The 20,368-nt window shown below is 49.1% G+C and overlaps 1 protein-coding gene across 1 annotated transcript; it reads left to right on the forward strand.

Moving 5' to 3' along the window:
- Positions 1-9,821: 9,821 nt before the first annotated feature.
- On the forward strand, positions 9,822-20,097 carry LOC109883163 (zinc finger protein 710-like). The gene is made up of 4 exons (XM_031819776.1): positions 9,822-9,941; positions 13,244-14,785; positions 19,582-19,773; positions 19,918-20,097. The coding sequence occupies exons 1-4, from the start codon at positions 9,897-9,899 to the stop codon at positions 20,068-20,070; spliced, it is 1,932 nt and encodes a 643-aa protein (XP_031675636.1). The 5' UTR covers positions 9,822-9,896; the 3' UTR covers positions 20,071-20,097.
- Positions 20,098-20,368: the final 271 nt, after the last annotated feature.

Raw genomic sequence — 20,368 nt, forward strand, 5'->3', positions numbered from 1 at the left:
TTAACCTGGTAGTCTTCCTCCTACCTTACAGCAGGTGAATGTTTAACCTGGTAGTCTACCTTCTACCTTACAGCAGGTGTGTTGAATGTTTAACCTGGTAGTCTACCTCCTACCTTACAGCAGGTGTGTTGAATGTTTAACCTGGTAGTCTACCTCCTACCTTACAGCAGGTGTGTTGAATGTTTAACCTGGTAATCTACCTCCTACATTACAGCAGGTGAATGTTTAACCTGGTAGACTCCCTCCTACCTTTCAGCAGGTGAATGTTTAACCTGGTAGAATACCTCCTACCTTACAGCAGGTGTGTTGAATGTTTAACCTGGTAGTCTACCTCCTACATTACAGCAGGTGAATGTTTAACCTGGTAGTCTTCCTCCTACCTTACAGCAGGTGAATGTTTAACCTGGTAGTCTACCTCCTACCTTACAGCAGGTGTGTTGAATGTTTAACCTGGAAGTCTACCTCCTAGCTTACAGCAGGTGTGTTGAATGTTTAACCTGGTAGTCTACCTCCTACCTTACAGCAGGTGTGTTGAATGTTTAACCTGGTAATCTACCTCCTACATTACAGCAGGTGAATGTTTAACCTGGTAGACTCCCTCCTACCTTTCAGCGGGTGAATGTTTAACCTGGTAGTCTACCTCCTACCTTACAGCAGGTGAATGTTTAACCTGGTAGACTACCTCCTACCTTACAGCAGGTGAATGTTTAACCTGGTAGAATACCTCCTACCTTACAGCAGGTGAATGTTTAACCTGGTAGTCTACCTCCTACCTTACAGCAGGTGTGTTAAATGTTTAACCTGGTAGACTACTTCCTACCTTACAGCAGGTGAATGTTTAACCTGGTAGTCTACGTCCTACCTTACAGCAGGTGAATGTTTAACCTGGTAGTCTACCATCCTACCTTACAGCAGGTGTGTTGATTGTTTAACCTGGTAGACTACCTCATACCTTACAGCAGGTGAAGGTTTAACCTGGTAGTCTACCTCCTACCTTACAGCAGGTGTGTTGAATGTTTAACCTGGTAGTTTACTTCCTACCTTACAGCAGGTGAATGTTTAACCTGGTAGACTACCTCCTACCTTACAGCAGGTGTGTTGAATGTTCAACCTGGTAGTCTACCTCCTACCTTACAGCAGGTGTGTTGAATGTTTAACCTGGTAGTCTACTTCCTACCTTACAGCAGGTGAAGGTTTAACCTGGTAGAATACCTCCTACCTTACAGCAGGTGAATGTTTAACCTAGTAGACTACCTCCTACCTTACAGCAGGTGAATGTTTAACCTAGTAGACTACCTCCTACCTTACAGCAGGTGAATGTTTAACCTGGTAGAATACCTCCTACCTTACAGCAGGTGTGTTGAATGTTTAACCTGGTAATCTACCTCCTACCTTACAGCAGGTGAATGTTTAACCTGGTAGAATACCTCCTACCTTACAGCAGGTGTGTTGAATGTTTAACCTGGTAGTCTACCTCCTACATTACAGCAGGTGAATGTTTAACCTGGTAGTCTTCCTCCTACCTTACAGCAGGTGAATGTTTAACCTGGTAGTCTACCTTCTACCTTACAGCAGGTGTGTTGAATGTTTAACCTGGTAGTCTACCTCCTACCTTACAGCAGGTGTGTTGAATGTTTAACCTGGTAGACTCCCTCCTACCTTTCAGCAGGTGAATGTTTAACCTGGTAGAATACCTCCTACCTTACAGCAGGTGTGTTGAATGTTTAACCTGGTAGAATACCTCCTACCTTACAGCAGGTGAATGTCTAACCTGGTATTCTATCCCCTACCCTACAGCAGGTGAATGTTTAACCTGGTAGACTACCTCCTACCTTACAGCAGGTGAATGTTTATCCTAGTAGACTACCTCCTACCTTACAGCAGGTGTGTTGAATGTTTATCCTAGTAGACTACCTCCTACCTTACAGCAGGTGAATGTTTAACCTGGTAGTCTACCTCCTACCTTACAGCAGGTGTGTTGAATGTTTAACCTGGTAGTTTACTTCCTACCTTACAGCAGGTGAATGTTTAACCTGGTAGAATACCTCCTACCTTACAGCAGGTGTGTTGAATGTTTAACCTGGTAATCTACCTCCTACCTTACAGCAGGTGAATGTTTAACCTGGTAGAATACCTCCTACCTTACAGCAGGTGTGTTGAATGTTTAACCTGGTAGTCTACCTCCTACATTACAGCAGGTGAATGTTTAACCTGGTAGTCTTCCTCCTACCTTACAGCAGGTGAATGTTTATCCTGGTAGACTACCTCCTACTTTACAGCAAGGGGGGTTGATTGTTTAACCTGGTAGTCTACTTCCTGCCTTACAGCAGGTGAATGTTTAACCTGGTAGTCTACTTCCTACCTTACAGCAGGTGAATGTTTAACCTGGTAGTCTACTTCCTGCCTTACAGCAGGTGAATGTTTAACCTGGTATTCTACCTCCTACCTTACAGCAGGTGTGTTGAATGTTTACCCTGGTAGACTACCTCCTACCTTACAGCAGGTGAATGTTTAACCTGGTAGTCTACCTCCTACCTTACAGCAGGTGAATGTTTAACCTGGTAGTCTATCTCCTACCTTACAGCAGGTGTGTTGAATGTTTAACCTGGTATTCTACTTCCTACCTTACAGCAGGTGAATGTTTACCCTGGTAGACTGCCTCCTACCTTACAGCAGGTGTGTAGAATGTTTAAACTGGTAGTCTACTTCCTACCTTACAGCAGGTGAATGTTTACCCTGGTAGACTACCTCCTACCTTACAGCAGGTGTGTTGATTGTTTAACCTGGTAGACTACCTCATACCTTACAGCAGGTGAATGTTTACCCTGGTAGACTACCTCCTACCTTACAACAGGTGTGTTGAATGTTTAACCTGGTAGTATACCCCGTACCTTACAGCAGGTGTGTTGAATGTTTAACCTGGTAGTCTACCTCCTACCTTACAGCAGGTGTGTTGAATGTTTAACCTGGTAGAATACCTCCTACCTTACAGCAGGTGAATGTTTCACCTGGTAGACTACCTCCTACCTTACAGCAGGTGAATGTTTATCCTAGTAGAATACCTCCTACCGTACAGCAGGTGAATGTTTATCCTAGTAGACTACCTCCTACCTTACAGCAGGTGAATGTCTAACCTGGTATTCTACCTCCTACCCTACAGCAGGTGAATGTTTAACCTGGTAGACTACCTCCTACCCTACAGCAGGTGAATGTTTAACCTGGTAGACTACCTCCTACCTTACAGCAGGTGAATGTTTATCCTAGTAGACTACCTCCTACCTTACAGCAGGTGTGTTGAATGTTTATCCTAGTAGACTACCTCCTACCTTACAGCAGGTGAATGTTTAACCTGGTAGACTCCGTCCTACCTTACAGCAGGTGTGTTGAATGTTTAACCTGGTAGACTACCTCCTACTTTGCAGCAGGTGAATGTTTAACCTGGTAGTCCACCTCCTACCTTACAGCAGGTAAATGTTTAACCTGGTAGTCTACTTCCTGCCTTACAGCAGGTGAATGTTTAACCTGGTCGCCTACTTCCTACCTTACAGCAGGTGAATGTTTATCCTGGTAGACTACCTCCTACCTTACAGCAGGTGTGTTGAATGTTTATCCTGGTAGACTACCTCCTACCTTACAGCAGGTGAATGTTTAACCTGGTAGTCTACCTCCTACCTTACAGCAGGTGTGTTGAATGTTTAACCTGGTAGTCTACCTCCTACCTTACAGCAGGTGAATGTTTAACCTGGTAGACTACTTCCTACCTTACAGCAGGTGAATGTTTAACCTGGTAGTCTACCTCCTACCTTACAGCAGGTGTGTTGAATGTTTAACCTGGTAGTCTACCTCCTACCTTACAGCAGGTGAATGTTTAACCTGGTAGTCTACCTCCTACCTTACAGCAGGTGAATGTTTAACCTGGTAGTCTACCTCCTACCTTACAGCAGGTGAATGTTTAACCTGGTAGTCTACCTCCTACCTTACAGCAGGTGTGTTGAATGTTTAACCTGGTAGTCTACCTCCTACCTTACAGCAGGTGAATGTTTAACCTGGTAGTCTACCTCCTACCTTACAGCAGGTGAATGTTTAACCTGATAGACTACCTCCTACCTTACAGCAGGTGAATGTTTAACCTGATAGACTACCTCCTACCTTACAGCAGGTGAATGTTTAACCTGGTAGTCTACCTCCTACCTTACAGCAGGTGAATGTTTAACCTGATAGACTACCTCCTACCTTACAGCAGGTGAATGTTTAACCTGGTAGTCTACCTCCTACCTTACAGCAGGTGAATGTTTAACCTGGTAGTCTACCTCCTACAGGGTCTGTGCCTGGCTAGGGTACAGGGTGTGTGCCTGGCTAGGGTACAGGGTCTGTGCCTGGCTAGGGTACAGGGTGTGTGCCTGGCTAGGGTACAGGGTCTGTGCCTGGCTAGGGTACAGGGTGTGTGCCTGGCTAGGGTACAGGGTGTGTGCCTGGCTAGGGTACAGGGTCTGTGCCTGGCTAGGGTACAGGGTGTGTGCCTGGCTAGGGTACAGGGTGTGTGCCTGGCTAGGGTACAGGGTGTGTGCCTGGCTAGGGTACAGGGTCTGTGCCTGGCTAGGGTACAGGGTCTGTGCCTGGCTAGGGTACAGGGTGTGTGCCTGGCTAGGGTACAGGGTCTGTGCCTGGCTAGGGTACAGGGTCTGTGCCTGGCTAGGGTACAGGGTCTGTGCCTGGCTAGGGTACAGGGTCTGTGCCTGGCTAGGGTACAGGGTCTGTGCCTGGCTAGGGTACAGGGTCTGTGCCTGGCTAGGGTACAGGGTGTGTGCCTGGCTAGGGTACAGGGTCTGTGCCTGGCTAGGGTACAGGGTCTGTGCCTGGCTAGGGTACAGGGTCTGTGCCTGGCTAGGGTACAGGGTCTGTGCCTTACTAGATGACCATAGGCTAACGTGGTTCGGACTCCATAACGTTTCGGCTCCCATGGGTATGAAGATACAGGGAGTATAGCTCCATGAACCTGTGTTCTTGAATTCATTGATCAAACTAATATTGTCAAGCTGTCTGTGTATTAAACTGTTTTGTGGTCGCCATGTTTGTGTAACAACACATCGTGGAGCAAGACTTTATCTCTCCTCTCTCTATATGTTTCTCTCTCTCTTTCCCTTCCCCTCTCTCCCTTTCTGTTCCTCTGTCCTTCTCTCATTCTCCCCCACTCTCTGTCTCTGCCTCTCTCTCGCTCTTGTTTCTCTCTCTCTTTCCCTTTCCCTTCCCCCTCTCTCTCTTTCTGTTCCTCTTTGCTCTGTCCTTCTCTCATTCTCCCCCACTCTCTCTGTCTCTGCCTCTCTCGCTCTTGTTTTCTCTCTCTTTTGCTCTCGGTTTCCATCTCACTCACTCACTCACTCACTCACTCCCTTCCTCCTCCCTCCCTCCTTCCGCTCTCTATTGCGCCCTCCCTCCCTCCCTCCCTCCCTCCCTCCCTCCCTCCCTCCCTCCCTCCCTCCCTCCCTCCCTCCCTCCCTCCCTCCCTCCCTCCCTCCCTCCCTCCGCATTCTCCCTCTCCCTCTCTCTCTCTCTCTCTCTCTCTCTCTCTCTCTCTCTCCTCTCTCTCTCTCTCTCTCTCTCTCTCTCTCTCTCTCTCTCTCTCTCTCTGCATTCCCTCCCTCCCTCTCACGTTGCACCCTGCCCCTCCCGTTCTCTTTCTCTCTCACATTGCTCCCTGCCCCCATCTCCTCTCTTTCTCTCTTTCTCTCTCTACTATTCTCCCTTCCCCCACTGCTGCTGCCTCTTATTTTCCTTCTCCCTCACTCCACCATTTCACTCCCTCCCTCCCCTGTTCTCTTTATCTCCTCCCTTCCCTCCCCCCTCAATCCCTCTTTCATTCCATGCAATCATCTGTTCTAGCTCTCTCTCTCTGCTCTCTTTCTCTCTGCTCACTCTCTCTCCCTCTCTCCCTGTGCTTCCTCCATTACGCCCCCATTTTGTCCTCTCCTCTGAAAGCGTATCCTCCCTCTTCCCTCTTTCCACCATGTTCTCTCCATCTGTTTTCTCTCTCTCTCCTTCATATTCTCTCCATCATATTGTTCCCCCTCTTCCAGACCATGTATTATACCAACTTTACTGACTGATATTTGATTCAGAAATATGCTTTAAACAAACCTCTGTGAATCTGATCTACTTAAAGCTAGTGTTAGTTATCTCTAGAAGTGTCCCAGTGTGTTGTTGTCTAACCATTACTCATTAGAATCATGGTGTCTCACATACTGTCTATTACAACACCAGACCAGGGGACAGTGTTGATCCCAGTTTCCCCCAGTACTAGTGTAGTGTTGACCAGGGGACAGTGTTGATCCCAGTTTCCCCCAGTACTAGTGTAGTGTTGACCAGGGGACAGTGTTGATCCCAGTTTCCCCCAGTACTAGTGTAGTGTTGACCAGGGGACAGTGTTGATCCCAGTTTCCCCAAGTACTAGTGTAGTATTGACCAGGGGACAGTGTTGATCCCAGTTTCCCCCAGTACTAGTGTAGTGTTGACCAGGGGACAGTGTTGATCCCAGTTTCCCCCAGTACTAGTGTAGTGTTGACCAGGGGACAGTGTTGATCCCAGTATCCCCCAGTACTAGTGTAGTGTTGACCAGGGGACAGTGTTGATCCCAGTTTCCCCCAGTACTAGTGTAGTGTTGACCAGGGGACAGTGTTGATCCCAGTTTCCCCCAGTACTAGTGTAGTGTTGACCAGGGGACAGACCAGGGGACAGTGTTGATCCCAGTTTCCCCCAGTACTAGTGTAGTGTTGACCAGGGGACAGACCAGGGGACAGTGTTGATCCCAGTTCCCCCAGTACTAGTGTAGTGTTGACCAGGGGACAGTGTTGATCCCAGTTCCCCAGTACTAGTGTAGTGTTGACCAGGGGACAGTGTTGATCCCAGTTTCCCCCAGTACTAGTGTAGTGTTGACCAGGGGACAGTGTTGATCCCAGTTTCCCCCAGTACTAGTGTAGTGTTGACCAGGGGACAGTGTTGATCCCAGTTCCCCCAGTACTAGTGTAGTGTTGACCAGGGGACAGTGTTGATCCCAGTTTCCCCCAGTACTAGTGTAGTGTTGACCAGGGGACAGACCAGGGGACAGTGTTGATCCCAGTTTCCCCCAGTACTAGTGTAGTGTTGACCAGGGGACAGTGTTGATCCCAGTTTCCCCCAGTACTAGTGTAGTGTTGACCAGGGGACAGTGTTGAGCCCAGTTCCCCCAGTACTAGTGTAGTGTTGACCAGGGGACAGTGTTGATCCCAGTTCCCCCAGTACTAGTGTAGTGTTGACCAGAGGACAGTGTTGATCCCAGTTTCCCCCAGTACTAGTGTAGTGTTGACCAGGGGACAGACCAGGGGACAGTGTTGAGCTCAGTTCCCCCAGTACTAGTGTAGTGTTGACTAGGGGACAGACCAGGGGACAGTGTTGATCCCAGTTCCCCCAGTACTAGTGTAGTGTTGACCAGGGGACAGTGTTGATCCCAGTTTCCCCAGTACTAGTGTAGTGTTGACCAGGGGACAGTGTTGATCCCAGTTTCCCCCAGTACTAGTGTAGTGTTGACCAGGGGACAGTGTTGAGCCCAGTTTCCCCCAGTACTAGTGTAGTGTTGACCAGGGGACAGTGTTGTTCCCAGTTCCCCCAGTACTAGTGTAGTGTTGACCAGGGGACAGTGTTGATCCCAGTTTCCCCCAGTACTAGTGTAGTGTTGACCAGGGGAAAGTGTTGATCCCAGTTTCCCCCAGTACTAGTGTAGTGTTGACCAGGGGACAGTGTTGATCCCAGTTTCCCCCAGTACTAGTGTAGTGTTGACCAGGGGACAGTGTTGATCCCAGTTTCCCCCAGTACTAGTGTAGTGTTGACCAGGGGACAGTGTTGATCCCAGTTTCCCCCAGTACTAGTGTAGTGTTGACCAGGGGACAGTCTATTTACATGGTGAAAAGCCCTATCAGTTTTTACCTAGACACTAGACCTTATTGGTTTAAGTCTATCAGCATGCATGCAGTTCAACATTATTTAACCTTTACTTAACTAGGCAAGTCAGTTAAGAATAAATTCTTATTTACAATGACGGCATACCCCGGAGATGCTTTGCCAATTGTGCACCGCCATATGGGACTCCCAATCACAGCCGGATGTGATCCCACCTGGATTCGAACCAGGGACTGTAGTGTCTTTGACAGCTGCACCACTCGGGAGCCCAAAATTCATGATTATTTGATTCAGTCAGTATTCTGTAACTATCAACCTGGTTGGTTTCATAACAGAAGATCTGAGGAAACTATACCGAACAAATATATAAACACAACATGCCAGAATTTCAAATATTCTACTGAGTTACAGTTCATAAGGAAATCAGTGTAATAAATTCATTAGGTCCTAATCTATGGATTTCACGTGACTGGGAATACAGCTATGCATTTGTTGGTCAAAGATAACAGTTTTAAACAGATAGGGGTGTGGATCAGAAAACCTGTCAGTCTCTGGTGTGACCACCGTTTGCCTCGTGCAGCGCGACACATCTCCTTCGCATAGAGTTGCTCAGGCTGTTGATTGGGACCTGTGGAATGTTGTGCTGCGCCTCTTCAATCCCAAACATGCTCAATGGGTGACATGTCTGGAGAGTATGCTGGCCATGGAAGAACTGGGACATTTTCAGCTTCCAGGAATTGTGTACAGACCCTTGCGACATGGGACCGTGCATAATAATACTCAAATATGAGGTGATGGCTGCGGCTAAATGGCACGACAATGGGCCTCAGGATCTCATCACAGTATCTCAGTGCATTCAACTTTCCATCGATAAAATGGAATTGTGTTCGTTGTCCGTAGCTTATGCCTGCCCATACCATCTGCCCGGTACAGTTGAAACCGAGATTCATCTGTGAAGGGCACACTTCTCCAGCGTGCCAGTGGTCATCGAAGGTGAGCATTTTCCCACTGAAATCGGTTACGACGCCAAACTGCAGTCATGTCAAGACCCTGGTGAGGACGACGAGCAGATGAGCTTCCCTGAGATGGTTTCTAACAGTTTGTGTATAAATTCTTTGGTTGTGTAAACTCAGTTTCATCAGCTGCCTGGGTGGCTGGTCTCAGACCATCCCACAGGTGAAGAAGCCCAATGTGGATGTCCTGGGCTGCCGTGGTTACACGGTTGTGAGGCCGGTGGGGGACCATTCTTGATCCACATGGGGAAAGTGTTGAGTGTGAAAGACCCAGCAGCGTTGCAGTTCTTGACTCAAACCTACTACCATAACCGTTCAAAGGCACTTTGCCCGTTCATCCTCTGTTTGGCAACAGACACAATCCATGTTTCAATTGTCTTAAGGCTTAAACATCCTTCTTTAGCCTGTCTCCTCCCCTTCATCTACACTGATTTAAGTGGATTGATCGAGAGCATCCTGACCTGTTGCATCCCCGCCTGGTATGGCAACTGCTCGGCATCTGACCGTAAGGCGCTACAGTGGGTACATGTACAAATGACCCCCGCACACTGACTTGGCCTCGTTATGGTTATTTTGTGTTACTTTTTCACATTTTTTACTTTAGTTTATTTGGTAAATATTTTCTTAACTCTTTCTTGAACTGCACTGTTGGTTAAGGGCTTGTAAGTCAGCATTTCACTGTAAGGTCTACAGTTGTTGTATTCGGCGCATGTGACAAAGTTTGATTTAACAAGTGACATCGATAAGGGATCATAGTTTTCACCTGGTCAGTCTGTCATGGAAAGAGCTGGCGCTCATAATGTTTTGTACTTGTGTGGAGAGAGAGAGAGACACACACACACACACACTGGTAGGGGGAGGAGCCAGAAGGCCCGCCTCCTTCTTCCTGAGTATAAATAGGAGCAGAACACTTCCTCTCTTCTGTCTCTGAGACACTCTGTCTCTGTCTGGAGAATGAGGTCCTTGAAGCACCTGAAACATCACAACAGGAAGAATGTGGTGAGTTCTGGGCTGGTAACCACAGGATTAAGGTTAACATTTACCTTTTGTGTTTGGGTAGTTTGGTTTAGTGGTGATTAGTTGGAACAGTCACAGTTTGAGAGTTGAGAAGGAAAATGTGATAGTTGTTGTTTAAAATGTTCTCCCTCCTTTTAGGTGAAACCTTTCTCCATATTTTGTCCCAACAGCCTCAAATGTCTGTTTAAAGCTCTTTCAACTCGCTCTTTTTCTTCATGATTTAATCTTTCATTTTGTCATCTCTCGCTCTCTGTCTCTCGCTCTCTGTCTCGCTTTCTTCATGATCTAATCTTTCATTTTGTCATCTCTCTGTCTCTCGCTCTCTCTCTCGCTCTCTCTCTCTGTCTCTCGCTCTCTCTCTCTGTCTCTCGCTCTCTCTCTGTCTCTCGCTCTCTCTCTCTGTCTCTCGCTCTCTCTCTCTGTCTCTCGCTCTCTGTCTCTCGCTCTCTCTCTCTGTCTCTCGCTCTCTCTCTCGCTCTCTGTCTCTCTCTCTCTCTGTCTCTCTGTCTCTCGCTCTCTGTCTCTCGCTCTCTCTCTTAGTCTCCCTCTCTACACGATTTAATCTTTCATTTTGTCTGCCTTTCATTTAGTCATTCTATCTCTCCCTCTTGCTTGCTCACTCCCTCTCCCCTCCCTTTTCTCTCCCTCTCCCCTCCCTTTCCTCTCTTTTTTGTTTGCTCACTGCCTCCCTCTCCCCCTCCCGCCTCTTTCACCCTCTCACTCTCATTCTCTGCCCTCCCTTCCTCTTTTCTCTCCAGTGCCTCTCTTTTCATTCTCTCTCCCTCCCCCTCTCTTTCATTCTTTCTCCTTTCTTTCCTTCTCTTTCTCCCTCCCCCTTCTTTCTCCCTCCCTCTTTCCTTCTCTCTCCCTCCCTCTTTCCTTCTCTCTCTTTATCCCTCCCTCTCTTTCTTTCTCCCTCTCTTTCTCTCTCCCTCTCTTTCTCCCTTCCTCTCTTTCTCCCTTCCTCTCTTTCTCCCTTCCTCTTTCTCCCTTCCTCTCTTTCTCCCTTCCTCTCTTTCTCCCTTCCTCTTTCTCCCTTCCTCTCTTTCTCCCTTCCTCTCTTTCTCCCTTCCTCTTTCTCCCTTCCTCTCTTTCTCCCTTCCTCTTTCTCCCTTCCTCTCTTTCTCCATCCCTCTCTTTCCTTCTCTCTCTATTTCTCCCCCCCTCTCTCTTTCTCCCTTCCCCTTTCTCCCTCCCTCTCTCTTTTTCCTTCTCTCGCTCTTTCTTCCTCCCCCTCTCTTCCTCCCCCACTTTCATTCATCCTATTTCTCCCCTCCCCCTCTCCTCCATCACCCGCTTTCATTTTCCTCGCTCTCTCTCTCTCTCGCTCTCTCTCCTTGTGTCTGTTCTCTGTGTCCTCTCTCTCTCTCTCTGTGTCTGTTCTGTGTCCTCTCTCTCTCTCTCTCTCTCTCTCTCTGTGTCTGTTCTCTGTGTCCTCTCTCTCTCTCTGTGTCCTCTCTCTCTCTCTCTCTGTGTCCTCTCTCTCTCTCTGTGTCTGTTCTCTGTGTCCTCTCTCTCTCTGTGTCTGTTCTCTGTGTCCTCTCTCTCTCTGTCTGTTCTCTGTGTCCTCTCTCTCTCTCTCTCTCTCTCTGTGTCCTCTCTCTCTCTCTGTGTCTGTTCTCTCTCTCTCTCTCTCTCTCTCTCTCTCTCTCTCTCTCTCTCTCTCTCTCTCTCTCGCTCTCGCTCTTGCTCTCGCTCTCTCTCTAACTGTTCTCAGACCAGATCTGTCACCATATCATATTATCATGTAAGAACAACAGTATGTTACCATGAAAGTGTAGCTGTAGTCTTCTTACTGTGTGTGTTTTGCAGCTGTGTGGATTCATTCAGTTAGCTACATGTTCAGATTATATTATGGATCGGTATAGAATCTAGATTAATCTAAAGTAAAGGATTGTGAATGGGGATTTGATTTGGTTGGTCCTCAACACACAGCTCCAACACTTCATTCAGCATAAATGACAGCCCTGAGACAGTGTGCCCCGGAGCAGGGTAGTTCTGAAGGTTTCTTTGCCATAGAAATTGGCTGACTAAAAGGTGAGCCTCTCATGTCACCTGTTATCCCGAGTTCAACTCAGTTGACCAACGTTAGATAGTTAACTCCTCTATCAAGATTCCTAATCCGCCTCTCTGTCATTTTACAGTTTAGTCATTTAGCAGACGCTCTTATCCACAATTAATTACAGGAGCAATTAGAGTGAAGTGCATTGCTCAAGGGCACGTCGACAGATTCTTCACCTAGTTGCCTCTGGGATTCGAACCAACAACCTTTCAGTTGCTGGCCCAATGCTCTTAACCGATAGGCTACCTCACTCGAGTTGCTGTTATTGGTATTATTGATTATGGTTGACCAGGGGCTGATAGGTGATATTATTGATGATGGTTGACCAGGGGCTGATGGGTGATATTATTGATGATGGTTGACCACGGGCTGATGGGTGATATTATTGATGATGGTTGACCAGGGGCTGATGGGTGATATTATTGATGATGGTTGACCAGGGGCTGATAGGTGATATTATTGATGATGGGTGATATTATTGATGATGGTTGACCAGGGGCTGATGGGTGATATTATTGATGATGGTTGACCAGGGGCTGATGGGTGATATTATTGATGATGGTTGATCAGGGGCTGATGGGTGATATTATTGATGATGGTTGATCAGGGGCTGATGGGTGCTTCTACACCTGCATTGCTTGCTGTTTGGGGTTTTAGGCTGGGTTTCTGTACAGCACTTTGAGATATCAGCTGATGTACGAAGGGCTATATAAATAGATTTGATTTGATTTGATGATGGGTGACCAGGGGCTGATGGGTGATATTATTGATGATGGTTGACCAGGGGCTGATGGGTGATATTATTGATGATGGTTGATATTATTGATAATGGTTGACCAGGGGCTGATGGGTGATATTATTGATGATGGTTGATCAGGGGCTGATGGGTGATATTGATGATGGTTGATCAGGGGCTGATGGGTGATATTATTGATGATGGTTGATCAGGGGCTGATGGGTGATATTATTGATGATGGTTGATCAGGGGCTGATGGGTGATATTATCGATGATGGTTGACCAGGGGCTGATGGGTGATATTATCAATGATGGTTGACCAGGGGCAATGGGTGATATTATTAATGATGCTTGACCAGGGGCTGATGGGTGATATTATTGATGAATTCTCTCCTCACTGACTCTGCTGCTATCTCTGATCAACATCATAGATAGTAAAGATGTGTTGACTGCATTACTAACCTTGTCTCCCTGTTTGTGTCTCAGGAGGAAGCCAGCAGGCGCCTGGTTAGATGTGAGCCCAGGGAGATGGCCAGACAGGTTGATTCTGGCACTCAGACTGATCCTGTGGTGGTTCTGTCTCTAGCCCAGGCTGCTGTTCTGGGGCTCATCTCTCAGAATGAGGTGTTTGGTGCTACCATCGCTCCTAATGGCTTCTACACAGGAGAACCTAAAGAGTCCCCTGCCCTGCCTGTAGAGGGGGTGGATTACGAATACGCTGATCAGCTGATAGGAGCTAACGGAGATTACCTGGGAGAAAACCTGCCTGAAGACGGACACATGCAGCCCAGCTGTAGCCAGAGGAGGTGGCACGGACCATCCCCCGAGGGGAAGATGGTAGGGCCCGAGCGCCATGCTGGAGTGCCTGTGGACGGGTCATCCCAAGTGAAAGGAGAAGGGGTTATCACTGGCCTGACGTCCTGTGTTCACATGCTGAACAACCTGGCTACTACTAGAGGGGGATTGGTCCAGGTTGACCCCGCCTCTCTCCGTGCCGCCGCCCAAAAAGGCTGTGCCGAGTGTGACAGAGACATGTCCAGCCAGCAGGCTAACACACACCCTCACACACACTCCCAGGCAGGGCACAGCCATAAAGGGGAGCCGGGGCATCGAGGCCTGCAGGGGCAGAGGGGGCATCAGGAGAGAGCAAGGGAGGAGGAGGAAGAGGGAGAGCAGGGAAACAGCCTGATGAAAGGAGGACAGGAGGAGACTATCAGCAGCTACTTCCAGTCCAGCGAGGTGGGGGGGTACGAGGGGGGGGAGATCTACCATGAGAACAGCCAGGGTATGATGTGGGGCAACCAGCTGGAGCAGGGGGTAGGGGGAAGAGGAGGAGCAGGAGCAGGAAGAGGAGGGACCCATCGTCACCACGGCCGGAGGGTTGACCGTCTAGACATCAACATCCAGATAGATGAGTCGTACTGCGTGGACATGGGGGAGGGGCTGAAGAGATGGAAGTGCCGTATGTGTGAAAAGTCTTACACTTCCAAGTACAACCTGGTAACTCACATCCTGGGTCACCAGGGCATCAAGCCCCACGCCTGCCCCCACTGTGGGAAGCTGTTTAAACAACCCAGCCACCTGCAGACCCACCTGCTCACCCACCAGGGAACTAGGCCTCATAAATGCACCGTGTGTAAGAAGGGCTTCACCCAGACCTCCCACCTGAAGAGACACATGCTGCAGCACACCGACGTCAAACCTTACAGCTGCCGCTTCTGTCGCCGTGGCTTCGCCTACCCCAGCGAGCTCCGCGCCCACGAGACCAAACACGAGCGCGGGCGCTGCCACGTGTGTTCCCAGTGTGGCATGGAGTTCCCCACCTACGCCCATCTGAAGCGCCACCAGACCAGCCACCAGGGACCAACTAGTTACCAGTGTACAGAGTGCAACAAGTCCTTCACCTACCGCAGCCAGCTGCAGAACCATCTACTGAAACACCAGAGTCCTCGGCCATACTCCTGTTCCCACTGTGGGCTGGAGTTTGTCCAGCTACACCACCTCCGCCAGCACGCCCTCACACACAAGGTACCTAACTCTGACCCCTGACCCCTACCCATAACCCTCCGCCAGCACGCCCTCACACACAAGGTACCTAACTCTGACCCCTACCCATAATCCTCCGCCAGCACGCCCTCACACACAAGGTACCTAACTCTGACCCGTACCCATAATCCTCCGCCAGCACGCCCTCACACACAAGGTACCTAACTCTGACCCCTACCCATAACCCTCCGCCAGCACGCCCTCACACACAAGGTACCTAACTCTGACCCCTAACCATAACCCTCCACCAACACGCCCTCACACACAAGGTACCTAAATCTGACCACAACCCATAACCCTCAGCCAGCACGCCCTCACACACAAGGTACCTATCTCTGACCCCTGACCCCTACCCATAACCCTCAGCCAGCACGCCCTCACACACAAGGTACCTAACTCTGACCCCTAACCATAACCCTCCGCCAGCACGCCCTCACACACAAGGTACCTAACTCTGACCCCTACCCATAACCCTCCGCCAGCACGCCCTCACACACAAGGTACCTAACTCTGACCCCTGACCCCTACCCATAACCCTACGCCAACACGCCCTCACACACAAGGTACCTAACTCTGACCCCTACCCATAACCCTCCGCCAGCACGCTCTCACACACAAGGTACCTAACTCTGAACCCTAACCATAACCCTCAGCCAGCACACCCTCACACACAAGGTACCTAACTCTGACCCCTAATCATAACCCTCAGCCAGCACGCCCTCACACACAAGGTACCTAACTCTGACCCCTAACCATAACCCTCAGCCAGCACGCTCTCACACACAAGGTACCTAACTCTGACCCCTAACCATAACCCTCCACCAGCACGCCCTCACACACAAGGTACCTAACTCTGACCCCTAACCATAACCCTCAGCCAGCACGCCCTCACACACAAGGTACCTAACTCTGACCCCTAATCATAACCCTCAGCCAGCACGCCCTCACACACAAGGTACCTAGCTCTGACCCCTAACCATAACCCTCCGCCAACATGCCCTCACACACAAGGTACCTAACTCTGACCCCTGACCCCCACCCATAACCCTCAGCCAGCACGCCCTCACACAGAATGTCCCTAACTCTGACCCCTAACCTTAACCCTCCGCTAGCACGCCCTCACACACAAGGTACCTAAACTTAACCCTCCGCTAGCACGCCCTCACACACAAGGTACCTAACTCTGACCCCTACCCATAACACTCCGCCAGCATGCCCTCACACACAAGGTACCTAACTCTGACCCCTACCCATAACCCTCAGCCAGCACGCCCTCACACACAGGGTGCCTAACTCTGACCCCTACCCATAATCCTCCGCCAGCACGCCCTCACACACAAGGTACCTAACTCTGACCCCTAACCATAACCCTACGCCAACACGCCCTCACACACAAGGTACCTAACTCTGACCCTACCCATAACCCTCCGCCAGCACGCCCTCACACACAAGGTACCTAACTCTGACCCCTGACCATAACCCTCCGCTAGCACGCCCTCACACACAAGGTACCTAACTCTGACCCCAACCCATAACCCTCAGCCAGCACGCCCTCACACACAAGGTACCTAACTCTGACCCCTAACCCCTACCCATAATCCTCCGCCAGCACGCCCTCACACACAAGGTACCTAACTCTGACCCCTAACCATAACCCTCCACCAACACGCCCTCACACACAAGGTACCAAACTCTGACCCCTAACCATAACCCTCCGCCAGCACGCCCTCACACACAAGGTACCTAACTCTGACCCCTGACCCCTAACCATGGCCAAACGTATGTGTACACCCTTTCAATGATTGGAATCAGCTATTTCAGCCACACCAGTTGCTGACAGGTGTATATAATTGAGCGCACAGCCATGCAATCTCCATAGACACACATTTGAAATGGAATTTCCTTACCTAAGAGCTCAGTGACTTTCAACGTGGCACCGTCATAGGATCCCACCTTTCCAACATGTCAGTTCATGACATTTCTGCCCTTGTAGAGCTGCCCCGGTCAACTGTAAGTGCTGTTATTGTGAAGTGGAAATGTCTAGGAGCAACAACGGCTCAGCCGCGAAGTGGTAGGGCACACAATCTCACAGAACGGGACCGCCGAGTGCTGAAGCGCGAAGGTCTGTTCTCGGTTGCAACACTCGATACAGAGTCCCAAACTGCCATTCATTTTTCCCCATGGTGGATTTTTAAAGACATTTCAAATAAGAGCTGTGATTTGTGTGGGCTTTGATGGCTGTGATAATCTCTCTAAGGTGCCTTTTATAAATATATTCACCAACCAAAACATGTTGGCACAAGAACTGTTCGTCTGAAGCCTCATGAAATGGGTTTCCATGGCCGAGCAGCCACACACAAGCCTAAGATCACCATGCGCAATGCCAAGCGCCGGCTGGAGTGGTGTAAGGCTCGCCGCCATTGCATCCTGGAACAGTAGAAACGCGTTCTCTGGAGTGATGAATCACGCTTCACCATCTGGCAGTCAGTCAAATCTGGGTTTGGTGGATGCCAGGTAACTCTACCTGCCCAAATGAATAGTGCCAACTGTAATGTTTGGTGGATGAGGAATAATGACCTGGGGCTGTTTTTCATGGTCTGGCCTAAGCCCCTTAGTTCCAGTGAAGGGAGATCTTAACGCTACAGCATGCATTCTAGGCTATTCTGTGCTTCCAACTTTGCAGCAACAGTTTGGGGGAAGGCCCTTTCCTGTTTCAGCATGACAATGTCCCCATGCACAAAGTGAGGTCCATACAGAAATGGTTTGCCGAGATCGGTATGGAAGAACTTGACTGGCCTGCACACAGCCCTGACCTCAATCCCATTGAACACCTTTGGGATTAATTAGAACGCCGACTGTGTCCCGACCTCACTAATGCTCTTGTGGCTGAATGGAAGAAAGTCCCTGCAGCAATGTTCCAACATCTAGTGGAAAGCCTTCCCAGAAGAGTGGAGACTGTTAAAGCAGCAAAGGGGGGGCCAAGTCCATATTAATGCCCATGATTTTGGAATGAGATGTGGACGAGCAGGTGTCCACATACCTTTGGCCATGTAGCTAATCCTGACCTTTAACCCTAGCCCTCCGCCAGCATCCTCACCCACAATATACCTAAACCCTAACTATAACCCCTGACCTTCAACCCTAGCCTTCTGCCAGCATACCTCACCCACAATATACCTGAACCATAACTCTAACCCCTGACCTTTAACCCTAGCCCTCCGCCAGCATTTCTCACCCACAATATACCTTAACCCTAACTCTAACCCCTGACCTTTAACCCTAGCCCTCCTCCAGCATCCCTCAATCACAAGGTACTGACCATCTGAGACCACTGGAACCCCTAGCTCTAACCATAACCCAGAAGGTTTCAAAGGTCATGGTAGACTGACTATGCTCTCAGTGGTCAGTTTAGTTAGTCTTTATTAAAAGTAGTTATTTCCAGGAACTGTATATAGTCCTTGGTTCTGATTAGATGACCAACCTGAGAGATGTAGTCAGTGGTGTTGGTATAGATTAGATGACCAACCTGAGAAGTGTAGTCAGTGGTGTTGGTATAGATTAGATGACCAACCTGAGAGATGGAGACGGGCGGACTGACGCGGGGGGGAGACGGACACACAGACGGGGGGGAGACGGACACACAGACGGGGGGGAGACGGACGCACAGACGGGGGGGGGGGGAGACGGACGCACAGACATACGAGGTGGGTTGAAGTTGGACAGACGGGGGGTGGAGACAGACGGACAGACGGGGGGTGGAGACAGACAGACAGACGGGGGTGGAGACGGACAGTGAGACACGGTGGGTTGAGCCAGACGGTCAGACACGGTGGGTTGAGCCAGACGGTCAGACACGGTGGGTTGAGCCAGACGGTCAGACACGGTGGGTTGAGACAGACGGTCAGACACGGTGGGTTGAGACAGACTGGATTGACTGTGGGAAAGGGGATACCTTGTCAGTTCCACAACTGAATGCATTCAACTGAATGTGTCTTCCACATTTAACCCATCTCTCTGAATCAGAGAGGTGCGGGGGGCTGCCTTAATTGACATCTACGTCCGAGGAGAAGCCAGAGGAGAAGTTGTGGGGTAACTGCCTTGCCCAAGGGCAGAACGGCAGACTTTTCAACCTTGCCAACTCGGGGATTCGAACTAGCGACCTTTCGGTTACTGGGCCAAAGCTCTTAACCGCTGGGCTGCCTGTGTCTGTGTCTGCTATCTAGAACAAAGAATACATGATCTTTCATGGCCTGGCTCGGATGCATATGAATCATATCAGTACTAGTGCTTGATTTAGTGTGCAATGGAATGGAATAATCCCAAACAGGCCAACCAAGTTAAGTACCTTTAGAAGTATTTGACCAAGCTAGGTCTGATCCCAGTATAACAGACCAACCAAGTTAAGTACCACCCAGCCTTTAGAAGTATTTGACCAAGCTAGGTCTGATCCCAGTATAACAGACCAACCAAGTTAAGTACCACCCAGCCTTTAGAAGTATTTGACCAAGCTAGGTCTGATCCCAGTATAACAGACCAACCAAGTTAAGTACCACCCAGCCTTTAGAAGTATTTGACCAAGCTAGGTCTGATCCCAGTATAACAGACCAACCAAGTTAAGTACCACCCAGCCTTTAGAAGTATTTGACCAAGCTAGGTCTGATCCCAGTATAGTCATGCTTTTCCTTCAGCTTCTTTACAGAATTTCAACTAACTTCATGTTCATTCATTCGGCTGCAATGGTCCTCATCTAACTGTCCTCCTGTGTTCTTATTGGTCAGGGAATGAAGGGTCATAAGTGTGAGGTGTGTTCCCGTGAGTTCACCTTGTCAGCCAACCTGAAGAGACACATGTTGATCCACAACAGCGTCAGACCCTTCCAGTGTCACATCTGCTTCAAGAGCTTCATCCAGAAACAGACGCTCAAAACGCACATGATCGTCCACCTGCCCGTCAAACCCTTCAAATGCAAGGTGAGTTTATATCCAGGGTTGGAACAAGTTCAGGGAACACAACCGGAAAATAACAGCAAGGGAACCTGGAAGGAACGTGATCCATAACATAACTGTTATTTTAAAAGCATGGGAACTGGTTAATAACCTTATTTTATGTTCCAGGCATTTGTTTCTGGTCCTACAACAAAACGCCTGTACAAAGCCCCCACGCTGTCACTCAAACGTATTCTGACTGCCTGCCAGGTGAAAATCTTTACCTGTCTGTGTTTAGGCTACCTGCCCCTCCCCCCTCCGAAGCATAGGCTACTGTACTGAGTACCAGCTTGATTCAGAAGATAGGGAGACAGGTTTTATTAGCTAGAGGAGAATGGATTCACTTTTTCAGACAGGCCTGGTATCACGTTTCATGTTGGCTTTACACTACATTACTAAAAGTATGTGGACATCTTCTCGTCAAACATCTCATTCCAAAATTATGGACATTAATATGGAGTTGGTCCCCCTTTGCTGCTATAACAGCCTCCACTCTTCTGGGGAAGGCTTTCCACTAGATGGAACATTGCTGCAGGTACTTGCTTCCATTCAGCCACAAGAGCATTAGTGAGGTCGGGCA

The sequence above is a fragment of the Oncorhynchus kisutch genome, unplaced genomic scaffold (assembly GCF_002021735.2).
Source record: "Oncorhynchus kisutch isolate 150728-3 unplaced genomic scaffold, Okis_V2 scaffold2576, whole genome shotgun sequence".
Classification (NCBI taxonomy): domain Eukaryota; kingdom Metazoa; phylum Chordata; class Actinopteri; order Salmoniformes; family Salmonidae; genus Oncorhynchus; species Oncorhynchus kisutch.